Here is a 13,602-nt window from a genome sequence, read left to right on the forward strand (position 1 = left end):
ATCTTCTTTCCAAACCTTTGTTGTTGTTATGTGCCATCGAGTTGCTTGAGTATCATAGTGACCCTATGTACAAGAGCCCTAAACGTCATTCTATCCTATGCCAAACTCGCCGTCTCAAACACACTCATTCCCACTATCTCAGTCACAGAATCGGTCCATCTCATTGAGAGTCCTCCTCTCCTGTGCAGTCCCTCCACTCTCCCAAACACCATGTACCTCTCCAAGGACTAGTTCCTCCTTGCAATATGCCTAAAGTATGTCAGATGAAGCTTCAGAATCCTTGACTGCAAGGAGCACTCTGGCTTCACCCTCTCCCAGACAAACCTGTTTGTTCTCCTAGCATTCCATGGTATATTCAACACTCTTCTCCAGCACCACAGGTCAAAGGCATCAATTCTCCTTCTGTCATCCCTAGTCACTGTCCAACTCTCCAATGCAAAGCATGTAATTGTGAAGACTATAGCCTGGATCAGGAGCACCTTAGTGTCCAGCCTGATGTCTTTGCTCTTCAGTACTCTTGAGAGGTCCCTCACAGCTGACTTTCCCAATGCAATTCTCTTGATTTTCTGGCTGTTGTTACCAAGAGTGTTGACTGTGGAATCAAGTAAACTAAAACTGTTAACTATCTCAATCTCTTTACCATCCATATTGATGCTGCCAGTTGGCCCAGTGGTGAGAATCTTTGTTTTCTTGATGTTGAGCTTCAATTCATATTGAAGACTGCAGTCCCTGACCTTCTGCAGCAAGCATTTTAGGTCCTCCTCAGTTTCAGGAGGCAGGGTTGTGTCATCTGTATAACAAGTTGTTGATGACTCTTCCATCAATCCTTATGCCACACCTATAATATGCTAAGCAAATTATTCAAGACGCTGGACTCTATGAAAAGAATGTGGCATCAGGATTAGGGGAAGACTCATTAACAACCTGCATTACGCAGATGACACAACTTTACTTGCTGAAAGTGAGGAAGACTTGAAGTATTTGCTATAGGAGATCAAGCCTCCAGTATGGAATGTTGTTTTTGTTGTTGTTATGTGCCTTTGAAACGCCTGCAACTCTATGTACAGCAACTCTGCATCCTGTCCTGTCCTGAGCCAGTTTCACTAATTCTGACACAACAAACCCCATTGACCCTGTCCCTGTATCAATCCATCTTATCTGGGGTCTTACTTTCCTGCGCTGTCTCTCCACCCTTCCAAGTATGATGTCCTTCTCCAAGGACCGGTCCCTCCTGGCCATGGGCTCCCAGTATGTAAGACGAAGCTTCAAAATCCTAGCTTCCAAGGAGAAAGTTGGTTTCACCCTCTCAAAGACAGACCTATTCGAAGAATCAATGCCTTCGAATTGTGGTGTCATCTCCCGATTACATCTTGTGGATTGCATCTCAGGATCAAGAAAACAATTTAATTCTCACCACTGAATCAAAAGGCATGGGTCCTGAATGCTTAGCAACTTCCACCATGGAAATGAGAACACTAAGGACCAGTTAGGGTGATTTCGGCTTCTACTCAGCAACCACCAGGATTTGGTTTCTTTATTGGCAAATCATTTCCAATGCAATACCTCCTATTACCACAGCGTGGTGCGCAGGAGACCGGGGGGGGGGGGGGGGGGGGGGGGGGGTGTCATTCTGCGCATGCGTTCTTCCTAACAATAACTTCTGCGCCCGCACATCTTGTTTCACGTCCTTTCTCAGCACTCTCGTAGCACTTTACGGCTTCTCTGACAGAAACACGGCTTCGCATCACCAGGCCACGCCCCTCTCCTCGAGGATTGGGTAGCTGTCCCACAATCCACGCTTTGATTGGCTCTTGTCAGTGCCAATCCTCTTTGCCTAGTGGCGCGCTGCGGGGGTGCTAACGGTGTGAGCGGTGGCGGCGGCGGAAGTGGCCGGAGATCCCGGTCCGCGTGGGCATCATGGTGAGGGGAGGGCGGCGGTAGGGTCCGTGCTCCGGGATTGCGCCGGGAGGCGGGGGCTGGGGCTGCCTGGGGCTCTCGGAGTCCTAGGCCTTGAACCCCGCCCCCTAGCCCTAGGCGGGAAACTGAGGCCGAGAGGGCAGGTGGTTCAGCTGGGTTTCCTAGCATGTCGGTGTCGGGGGATGTGGGACTAAAGTCACGTAGTACGTGCCAGCCTGTAGTGGTCTAGCAGCACGCTTCCTATTCTGCAGAGAGGGAAACTTGAGATCCCAACGGGCATGAGCCCGCCGGGTGGAAATGCCACTAACGGGTTTTCAGTGCAGAGGGACCTTCGAGTGAATAGAGTGGAAGCCGGGGTGGAGAAAAGGAGGGAGCTGGTGTTGTAATAAGTTCTCCAGTTAGAAAGTTTCGACGACTTTCGAGACTGGAAAGTGTTTAGCATCCCTCCCCGTACCTTGTATCTTCAAGCCGGAAAACAGCCCCAGAGGAAGGATTATCTTTACCTGGGTTGTAAAGCATGTCGTACCTCGGTGTATTCTAGTTCACAGTTCCTAAATTGTATCATCCTGGCTCGCAAAAGGGGGTGGGGGGAGGAAGGCATCAGGAGAGACTTCATGTCCCATAATACAGGCAGAGACCCACACAGAGGCGTATCAGAGCTGGGAGAGGACTTGGCCCATCAGCACCCCGTTTTAGGGAGAGAAATTGATGTCCTTAGTGAAGTGACTTGTGGATACTCAGGAATTCTGGAATTGAGAGGTCCCAAGAGACGTCACTCCACATTTCCTAAGAGCTGAAGAAGGCCAAATCCTTCCAGCTGGTGTGGAGATCAGGAGGAGGGAGCAGGTCTCTGCTAGAGACAGGGCTTGAGGGCTTGGACAGAACTGGAAGGACCTGTCTCTGTAAGTTTCATGCACAGCTAGATCTTTGTTTACCTGACTTGTCCCCAGAACCTAAAGCCAAAACCAAACCCGCTGCTGTGGAGTGGACTCTTGGTGACCCACAGAATAGAACTGTGCTCCCTCCAGCGAATTCACTTGCCTGCAGTAGCCTGCAAACAGACCACCAGGCCTTACATTTGAAGCACTGCTGTATGGGTTTGAACTGCCACCAACCTTTTTAGTAATTAATCGGTGCATACTGTGTGTTTGCCACCCAGGGATCTGGAGCCTAGATTAGTGCTGGTGCAAAGCATAGATCCGTGCTGTTGCCACCTTTGAGGTGGGTAATCCTCCATCTCCGACCTTCTAGAAGTTTACCTCAATATGTGAGCACGCTGAGATAGATTCATTCTGTGTTCAGAGATGGACTCCAGGGAAGGTCCCTCCTGACATTCCAGAAGGTTTTTGGGATGAGGAGCCCCTGAGATTCATCCTTGAGGGTTTGGACCTCAGCTTCAGGTGGCAGGGAAAGAATTCTCTGTCCTGACATGGGGGTGGGGGGGGGATTCCTACCTTCTATTCTAATAGCCTTGTTTACCTGCCTGTGTTAGCACTCATGCATCTTCCTCTTCTCTGCAAGTTTACAATTCATTGTATGAGACCCTAACTTTTGGCAGCCTTGTGTGTACAACAGAACAGAGTGTTACCTGGTCCTCTCTCCTCACAGTTGATGGCGTGTTTGAGTCCATTGTGGCTGTTGTGTCAATCCATGACCCTCTCTGTCACCAGCAATAATGTCTTCTTCCAGTCATTGACGGTCTTGAGGCTGTGTCCACCAAAGCAAGCACGTTGGGCAGCATTGTGTCATAGTCCATTTGGTTTTGATTGGTTGAGTTTAGGGTAGGTTACCAGGCCTCCTTGTTCTGAGTCTAGAAGCAACTGCTGTGACTTCTCTGCCAGGCTGAGCATAGGACATAACTCCCAGCAACATGTAAGCCACCACAGTATGACAGAATGACAGGCGGTGGTCTCCCTTTCTGAGACCCTCCTTTTCCTTCTTTGAAGGAGTGAGCATATCCCAGCCCACCCTGGAAACTTCCTTGGGGAGTGTGCCTATATCCCTCTTTTATTTATTCAGTATATTCTTACTGCTGTCCCTCCTGGGCTTGACTCTGAGCTCAGCAAAGCCCACGCCCTCTGAGTTTTCCAGTCCAGGGGAGACCTGGTGTTTCCAGTCTAGCCACGAAGGCAGGTGATAAACAAGATAATTAAAGACTGGATGAGTCCCTTCATGGTGACAAACAGCAGAATGTGGAGATGCAGAAACCACAGCTCCCGGACGGAGCTATTAGGAATGAGTGTGTGGTCGGGGGAGGAGGGGGCAGAACGGTGAGTGTGGGGGGCCGAGGCTGAGTGGTTGCAGCCTGGCAGGCCTGGCCTGGGACACCTGTTGGAGAGGAAGGAGCAGAGCACAGCTGACCCTGTTGTGTCCCAGCATTCCCTCCACCTGCTTCATAGGGAGATATCTGCCCTTCCTGGCTGTGTTGAGGCAGGTGGTGGTCTGAGGGTGACCATCACTCCTCTGTAGATTGCGTGAACCCCGTAGGAGTACATCCAGATCAGGCGCCCACAGCAGAAGACATTAGTCTCCCTCCACTTTCCCAGAGTCTGGCCATGTCCCCAGTGGGGCACTCCCCTTTGGATACTGGAGGCTCTGTGGCATTAGAAGATTGGCACAACGCCCATTCCTGGTCACCTAAAGCCAGCTGGCAGTCATGGAGGAGGGCCTTGCGTCTTCAGGGGTCTCATCCTGTGGAGTCTGTGACTCCTGCACTCACCTGAGGCAGAGTTTCTCAGACTAGCTGATAAACGAGGAAAGGTAGAGAATCCACTGCAGGTACTTTAGAAGAAAAGCTTGATGATTTCTTTCTCAACCCTCAGGCATTGAAAACCCAGAGGAGTGCAATCCTACCCTAACACACATGGGGTCGCTGTGAATCGGAGTTGACTCAAAGGCAGCCAGTTTTTTGGAAACAGCTAGGCCCATTGCCCTCCTCTCACTTAGCATGCAGCAGTCGCCCCTGCTTCCTCCTTATCTGGCCTTCCAGGAAGCGAGCTGAGGAAGTGAACTGGGGCCTGGCTTCCTGCTAGTGCTGACTGCCTCCCACACGGTAGCTCTTATGAAAGGCCTGAGGGTCCCCTTTAGCCCCTTTTCTCAGCTGGTGAGGAGGGGTAGACACCCCTTGTAGGATCATCCCTCGAAACCCTAAAGTGCAAGGATGAGACAGGACTTCCTAAGAGAGGGGCCTGTGGGCCAGAGGCAGGCTGGGAACCTCAAAGTCAGCGAAGAGATGTGACAGAGGATTGGGGCTGCCAGAGTGAGCAGCATTAACCTGGGATCAGGCTGCACACTGAAGGTGAGGGGCCCTCACAGACTAAGCTCTCTGTCCTAAATGGAAAGAGCACATTTTCTCTTTCCAGGTTCCTGTAAAAATGTGCTTGTTATAAAAAAACCAATCCTAGGTGTGGTGCCAACAGTTAAGTGTTCAGCTACTGGCTGAAAGGTTGACAGTTTAAAACTCACCCAGAGGGACCTGGAGAGACAGGCTTCTTAAGATCTGCTTGCCAAAAGTCAGGGTACTGAAAGCGCTGTGGAGCCATTCAACCCTACACATGTGGGGCTGCCATGAGTCAGTCATCTCCATGGCAACTGATGGCAGGAAGATAAAGTGAAAAACAAAATCCCACAATGAGACTCACTCATTGCCTACGAGTCAGAAGCAACTCATGTTCAACCCTCCAAGGGTTTTTAGAGGCTGCAAATTGCATGGGAGGAGATTGCTGGTGAACTTGACCCCCGTTGTACCAACTGGGACATCCATTCAGCTCGGGCTTGGCTCACAGCCCATGTCCAACAGAATTGCCTGGTCCTGTGTCATCCTCAGTTGACAAGTTCTAGTCCATTTCCATTATCCATTAACAGTTCCTCTCTCTGATGTCACCTGAGCCCTTGCTGGTGTCTGGTATCTTCCCAATCTTGATTTTCCTGAGATGTCCCCCAAGCACAGGAGCTGGACGACATTCTCTGTGAACTGTCACTGGCTAGTTTGCAGAAGTGGACGGCCAAGCTTTTTTCCCTAGTCTGCTTTCTTCTGGAAGCTCTGCTGAAACGTGTCCACCTTGGGTGACCCTGCGGCATTTAAAATATGGACTGCCTTGCTTCCAGCATGACAGCAGCATGCAAACCACCTCAGTACCACACAGCCACGTGGGTAGGAGTGGTGGTGTCTTATCTAGACGAGTTGTACCAAAGACAGTCTGAATCTTTATCTACCTTCAGCAGCAGAACTATATCAACTCTGTGGATTCTTCTCCCCCTTCCTGGTGGTTGCTGACTTCTCACGTGCTCTGTCAGTTATTCTTGGTCCAATGAGGGTGGTCAAGGCATTGATGTGTGGGTGTACCTTGGCTTTAGAGAGGCAGAATGAGCTTGACTGCTGCTCACTGAGCCTCCCAACCCAGGCAAGCTATTGATTTCCTCAGTTTCCTCATCTGTAAATTGGGAATGAAAGTAGCCATAGCAAACACTGAAAATGAAAGGCCCAGACCCTTGTGCATCAGCATTGAGCCTAAAACATGGGCCAGAGAAGTGTGTGGACCCTTTGTCAAATTAGAACTATGGACGGTCCACACCCATGTTTATCTTGGCTTTGTTCACAATAGCAGGAGCTGGAAACAACCTAAGTGCCCATCAACAAACAATGGATAGAGAAGCTGTGGTATATTCACACAATGGAATACTATGCTGCATTGAAAAACAAGGAACTCATGCAATATTATTCAAAATGGTGACCCTAGAGGACATTATGCTGAGTGACATATCTCAGTCACAAAAGGACAAATACTGCATGGTGCCACTGTTGTAAAACAGTACTGACATCGGGGTTGGGGGGAGACTGAGAAAGATGGGTTCAATAATGTGTACTGCATTGAAACAGATGAGGGGAAAAACTGTTTAAAAGGGATATGTGATTAGGTATTTTTATCATGACAGGAGTCCAGAACAAAGGCTGCATAGTGGATTGGACCTGGGTGGAGGGATTGTAAAACAATGAAAGAATTTTCCAAGAGGGTAGTGTACTAGGGGGGAGGGTTGGGAGGGGAGAAAAGTGCAACAATGAATGAATGGAAATCCAAAGTCTCTGTAAATTTTCATTGAAATTAATATTAAATTTAAAAAAAAAAAACAAACCACCAACTGAAAAAAAAAGAACTATGGACAGCAGTGTTTGCTCTGTTTGGGTGATGTGTGTAAGTAGGGGTTACAAAGAGGGGTCCAAGGTGGAGAGTCACCAGGATTAGATGGCTACCCCGAGGGGTGGAGTGGAGTGGAGTGCTGTGCTGTCTCCCGAACTAGGGATCAGGGCCGTTCAGTTCCATGAGTGGGAAGTTGGGGTTTTGTGTGAGGAGTTGGAGCTTTGTGAACTGACCATGCCCAGAACCAGAGAGGTTAACCTGTGCCTTTGTTTGTCTTTCAGCTCCCCTTGTCGCTGCTGAAGACGGCCCAGAATCACCCTATGGTGAGCATGCTCCTTTGGGGGGTTTTCTGGGAGAGTGAGGCATCTGACCAAGGGGATAAAACCTTCAGCCAGTTCCCTTCCTGCTTGTTGGCCACACACAACTCATCCCTGCCCCTACCAGGAGCAGCACACGCCCAGGGTGATACCTGCTGCATCAGGAGGATCCTGCTTGTTAAAGCAGCTCAAGCAGGGGAGACGTTTGGGACATGGACACCTCCCTCGTCCCTGTCCCTGCCCCTTAGCTTGTCCCTTGGATGTGCACATCCAGCGGTCAGTATGTGGGGATGTGCACATCATTTCTGCTTATATAGGTGGAATTCCACGGGTTCACATTGTCCCCAAGCGCTTTTTGTTACCAACATCTTTCCACATCGGTGTGTCGTTTTTTCATCTAAATTTTTTATTTGGAATATAATTCACAGGTTGTGAGAACCAGCCTTTTTGAGTGCACAGATTGGTGGCATATGATATGTTCACAGGTCACGTGACTATCGTCATCATCATCTAACTGAAAAAGTTGGGTTTTTAATTAATGATTTTTTTTAAAAAATATGACTATGTCGGAGACAGTGAGATTCTTACAGGACAGAGCAGGATTTAGGGCTGTTGTACATAGGGTCCCTGTGAGTCGCAAGCCACTCAGCTCCCCCCAGTTGGCTTTTCTCTTTGAAAAGTAAAAAAAAAACAAAAACAAAAACCTTTAATTGTTATACAATTCCCCCCCAGGCCACAGTCCACTTTAATATGCATTTCTTTTTCTGTGATCTTGCCATGAAAATAATACCTAATCCTATATTCCTTTTAAATAGTTCTCTTCCTCATCTGTTTCAATGTAGTATACATTATTTATCCCCTCTTTTCTTAGGTTCCCCCCAACCCCGATGTCAGTCCCATTTTACAACAGTGGCACTATGCAGTATATGTCCTTTTGTGACTGAGTTATTTCACTCAGGATAATGTCCTCCAGGTTCACCCATTTTGACTATTTCGTGAGTTCTTTGTTTTTCAGTGCAGCTTAGTATTCCATTGTGGGAATATACCACAGCTTCTCTATCCATTTATTTGTTGACAGGTCACTTGGGTTGTTTCTGACTCTGCTGTTGTGAACAAAACAGCAATAAACATGAGTGTGTAAATCTAACTTGAAAAGTTTTTAATCACTCTTAAAAAAGAAACCCTGTTCCCATTGGTGGGGAGCTCTGGTGACCTAGTTGTAAGAAGTTGTACTGAAATCCCAGAGGCACATAATACGAATCCACCAGCTGCTTCCACAGGAGAAGGATGAGCAATCTCCCGTGCAAAACTCCAAAAATTGGCTGGAGGGGCAGCTCTGAGTCAGTTCTGACTCGTTAGTACACAACAACAGCTCATTAGCAGTCACTTCCCCCCTCCCAGCCCTTGAAACCACTCATCTGTCTGCCAGCATGGATTCACCTGCATTTGTCTCTTCTGGACACTCCCATCAGGACAGTCAGGCCTTGTGTGAGATTTCTGTCACTGAGCAAATGCTCTTCAAATTTTACACACTTTGTAGGTTCTGTCAGTGCTTTGTTCTTGGGAGGAGTCAGGTTTGGTTTTTGTTGCTTTTGTTTGTTTGTTTTGGTTCAGTAGTAGTCATCGTGTGGATTGTGTATTTCTTTATTCGTTGACAAACACTTGGATTGTTTCCCCTTTGAAAGCTGGCATCCGGGTTTCCTCTTTGTCTTCAGTTCTTGTGGGTGTAGACCTGTCGTTAACTGCCTGTGGATTCCTGCTCTGGGGGTTTTCAAGGTCCCCATCTTTCAAAAGCAGATTGTCAGACCTGTCTTTGGAGTCTTTCTACAGGTTGAGCCCTCTAACCTTTCATCAGCAGTTGAGAGCTTAACTGTTTGTACCATCCCGGGACTTCCCTGAAATCCCCTTAGAAGTGAAAGAAGGAAGCAGCGTACCGTGAGAGGGCCCTTCCCAGGCCCTGGGAGAGGGACTGTGGTCCAGTCCTGAGGGCTCACTCACTGGCTGGGTCTCTTCTAGCTCGTGGAGCTGAAGAATGGGGAGACGTACAACGGGCACCTGGTGAGCTGTGACAACTGGATGAACATCAACCTGCGGGAGGTCATCTGCACGTCCCGGGTGAGCTCCACCTCCATACTGGACCCTACACACATGCCATCACACACTGGTGGGGTGTGAGCCCTTCCCTAGGGCCTCTAGGCAGAGTTGGGGTTCTGTTCACACTCCCACTCAGTACTTGTCATTGTCCTGGGTTGCACAGGTGGAGCCTGTGGCCACTGGCAGGGTGGGAATGGGGCTCAAGAGCAGAGCCAAACCTTCAAGACCCTTGGAGCACCCAGACTTTGCATTTGTGGGGGTGTTGAGTAAGAGCATGGTCAGGATCAGGCTCCTGTCCTGCCTCACTGCTAGGGCTGTGCACATGCATCTGACCTGAAAGGTCTGCCCTTTGGTACCAGTGTCTGCAAATCTCCATGCTGGGGTGAGGCCACTGTGCTCCAGGGCAGGTCTGACCTCAGAAGAGTGTGTATGGGACCTGGAAGCGGGGGCAGTGGTGGCTCCCAGGGCCTCTGGGCTGCCTGCCCTTGTACGGATCACTTATGAAGGCAGTGGCTCCAAGGAAGTTCCTGGCTGCTGGTTGGCTGGGGCTGGACTGGCCTGAGTGGAGTAGCCACTGCCTTGGGGGCTCCACATGTCCATGCACGGTGGTTCCAGACTGAGCCATCTTCCTTGCCAAGTCAGTCCTCCCTATCCATGACTGCCCTGGCTGGCAGGCAGGCATAGGGATCTACGTGGCCCCCAGACTTGGCCCTGTGCCCCACTTTCTCTTCATGGCATGTCTTAGGATCGGAAGGCACCTGTACTGTGTTTTGTTCATCTGTGAGGCTTGGTGGTACCAGCTGGTCTCTTGGGCACTCCCATATCCACTCTTGGAATACACGGTTGCTAAGTTAGTGACTGTAAGCAGCTGGAATTTTCTAGATGCCTACAAATTGTAGGCAAATTCTCTTCAGTTGTTGGAGAGCACCAAGGGAAAGGCCCCAACCTCCAGGCTGTTGGTCTGGACAGCTGGCCTCTCATGGCAGGCCCTCTCTGATGGGGCGGTGTGCCTCTATCCTCATCTCTGCATGGTGGGTAACGTGGAGGCTGGGAGGGCACTGGCCTCCCACCCTGGGCCCGGTCTCTTCCAGTCATGGATAGAGGCTGAGTTGGTCAGCGAGGGTCTGACATTCCATTCAGAACCTGTATCTATGTGAACTTAGAGTATAGGAGGAAGGGGCACAACCCTCCTCTGCTATAAGATGGACTATTGCACCACGCTCCCCCTAGAGGGGCCCTCTCCGCTGGAATTTCTAGGACCAAGAACTCAAAGCTTCCAGGGACAGGCTGGACCATGCTTAGTCCTGTGCAAGGTGACAGCTCCCTGGTGTCCATGCGTCTGGAGCACACCGTGACTGGCCCCTGCCCTCTCACAGGATGGGGACAAGTTCTGGCGAATGCCCGAGTGCTACATCCGCGGCAGCACTATCAAGTACCTGCGCATCCCTGATGAGATCATTGACATGGTCAAGGACGAGGTGGTGGCCAAGGGCCGAGGGCGTGGTGGCCTGCAGCAGCAGAAGCAGCAGAAAGGCCGTGGCATGGGGGGCGCTGGGCGAGGTGGGTCCCCCCCCTTCCCTGCCTTATCTTGGGCTCCAAGTTGAATATTGACATTCCTGGCTGGTGCCGTCACTGTGGTTATGGGAGACACTTGCCAGCCTTGGAGCGGCCCCTCCCCTTCCTGCCTGCTTACTTAAAGCTTTAAGAGAGGGTGTCTGTCAGCCAGCTGAGGCTGGTTAGCCTCACCCCCCATGAGCCCCTACCCCTGGCTATGGGGATCAGAGCGCATCAACTTCCCCAGGACTCAGGCTAGCCGAGGGCCTGCCCTGATAGGCCTGAATGTGCAGAAACACTTTTCTCTCTTGGACAGTCATATGTGGGTCCCCTTCTCTGTCCCCTCCATCTCATAGAAGCCCTTTTGCCCTTGTCCCCATATCCCAGACCTAAGACATCTTCTGCTCTTCCCAGTCATCCTTGAGGCTCCTGGGGGCCAGGTCGTCTCTCATCAGAGAAGAACCTTCCAGAGCATTACCTATACCAGGCCTCAAGTCAGATGATCCACTTACATCTCCATTCTACACCATGCCCTTCCATCATAGATGAGGAACCTGGCCCAGAAGGGTTAGACTGCTTGACCCCAAGTCTTAGGGCACTGACTTTGGCCCCTGTGTGTACAGGACCCCCAGGGTGGGGATTTGGACCCCAGTGTCCCTGCAGCCCTTCTTTCTGTTCACAGGTGTGTTTGGTGGCCGTGGCCGTGGCGGGATCCCAGGCACTGGCAGGGGCCAGCAGGAGAAGAAGCCAGGCCGACAGGCAGGCAAGCAGTGAGCTGTACCTGCTGGTCCACAGACACTAGGCGCCAAGGGCACGCCCGACTTCAGGGGTCACCTCTGGCTGGCACACTCGCTTGCTCAGGAAGAAGAGGCAGCCGGGGTCGGAAGAGTCCGCTGGTGTTAACCTTTTAGACCCTCTTCCTTAGGAAACCCCCTCCTTTTTTTTAAGCAGCAATGCAAGTTGTACAAGGCTATCAATATTTTTTATTTTGTGAAGTCGCTGTGGGACCAGCCACCAAATTCCCAGGAGACCCTGCACGTGACGTAGGCTTCTTTGGCACCAAGCATTTCTTTTCATCTGAGCATGCTGAGGTGGGTGGCATCGAGTGCCTTAAACTCAGCCCCGGATGGTCGGCTCCTCACACACAGACACCAGCACATGCCTGGAACAGTCTGAGGGTCCCATGTTGAATTCCCAGAATAAAGTTGGAGTCCTGCACTTCTGATTCCCTCTGAGCTCTGCAAACAACACCCTTTTGGGCAACTGCAAGTTGACTGAGCCTGAGTCTCCAGATCACTGTTTCCTTAAGAGCTGAGGACTTGGAGGTCAGCACGTCACCATCCCTGGCCAATAGAGTGGGAGAAGTAGAGGGATGAATAGATGCAGATCCAGCCCCCTGCCAACAGGATTCCCTTATTGGTGTGCCTCCCTGTCAGAGTCAGTACCAGGATCCCTCCTTAGACACGCAGGAGTTCTGGAAGAATGCAGCCCGCGGTGGCAGGAGTGCAGAAGCAGCCGTCCCTGTCCCTGTGGGCTGCGGGAGCCGGCTGGCCGTTCTAGATCAAGTGCAGGCATGTGGACGTGGTGCTCCACATCTGGACCCAGAGCCCACGCCCTGTGTGTATATTTGCACTGCAGTTGCTAGACCTACCTCCGTTGGCCGCCTGTCCCATGTCCCCTGCCCCAGCAGTTCTGTGCCAGCCCACCCTGCCCATATGTGGGCCAGCTGCCACCAGCTCCTAGAAACTGACACCTAACCTAAATTGCCTCCACTCTCAGTGGACACAGGTGGGCTCGTCCCCTAGGACTGAGGGACCCTGATGAGAAAGTTAGGCACTGATTGTAGTTAGTGAGGGGGTAGGTCAGACCCCAGCTGGCTGGGTTGGGGTGTGGTTTCTCTTCATCGTTGGGTCAGGAGCTCTGGAGGTTCCCCTGTGTGCATGCATGCACTCAGACCAGGGGCTCGGCCCAGCCCTGCTTGGAACCGGCTGTACCTCCGTCATCAGCCCCTCGTGGCTGACCTTTCCAGCTGGCGGCCCAGCTCCCCGCCCATGACGCCAGCACCCAGGCCACCTCTGCTGAGGTGTAGGAAGCCTCCCGACTCAGAGTGAGCTTTGTGGGGGTGTCTGGGCTCAGTCTCCTCCCTGGCGGGTTCCAGAAGCCACCTCCACAGCCCGTGGATGAGAAGAGAAACCAAAAGTGCTGCCTGGCTCCTCAGCCCAGGCTTCCGGAGCCTTTGGGGCCCATCCTGGTCTGGCCGTGGCCTGGCACTTGTCTGGTGTGGGGCCACTTGGGCAGTTGACGAGGAGCACTTGAGAAGGTGGAGAGTCCAAGTGCCAAGATGTGCTCTGACCGCAAGTCCCCAGCCAGTCAGCTGTCCTTCACCTTGTCTGTCTCAGTGCCTTTTGAACAGGTGAGAGCGTGGGTCACAGACAATGCCAGAGCCTTGGCCCTAAAATGACACCCCCGCCTGCATACACCTCTTTATTTTTTACAGTGGTCTTTTGAGCTGATCACCCTTTCTCCCAGCCGTGGGCCTGACAACCCAGGGCTCAGCAGTCCAGGCTTGCCCTGGACCCCCC

The 13,602-nt window shown here is 51.3% G+C and overlaps 1 protein-coding gene across 1 annotated transcript; it reads left to right on the forward strand.

Moving 5' to 3' along the window:
* The first annotated feature begins 2,083 nt into the window (after nt 1-2,083).
* Nucleotides 2,084-11,794, forward strand: LSM4 (LSM4 homolog, U6 small nuclear RNA associated (S. cerevisiae)). Its single transcript, XM_006885981.1, has 5 exons — nt 2,084-2,101; nt 7,337-7,378; nt 9,389-9,487; nt 10,843-11,026; nt 11,703-11,794. The coding sequence occupies exons 1-5, from the start codon at nt 2,084-2,086 to the stop codon at nt 11,792-11,794; spliced, it is 435 nt and encodes a 144-aa protein (XP_006886043.1).
* Nucleotides 11,795-13,602: the final 1,808 nt, after the last annotated feature.

Source organism: Elephantulus edwardii, unplaced genomic scaffold, assembly GCF_000299155.1.
Source record: "Elephantulus edwardii isolate Elephantulus edwardi_28Jun2011 unplaced genomic scaffold, EleEdw1.0 scaffold00045, whole genome shotgun sequence".
NCBI lineage: Eukaryota > Metazoa > Chordata > Mammalia > Macroscelidea > Macroscelididae > Elephantulus > Elephantulus edwardii.

Coding starts and splice junctions, on each gene's coding strand:
- LSM4 (XM_006885981.1), top strand. Junction 7,379..9,388: donor CGGCCCAGAATCACCCTATG/GTGAGCATGCTC, acceptor GGTCTCTTCTAG/CTCGTGGAGCTGAAGAATGG. Junction 9,488..10,842: donor AGGTCATCTGCACGTCCCGG/GTGAGCTCCACC, acceptor GCCCTCTCACAG/GATGGGGACAAGTTCTGGCG.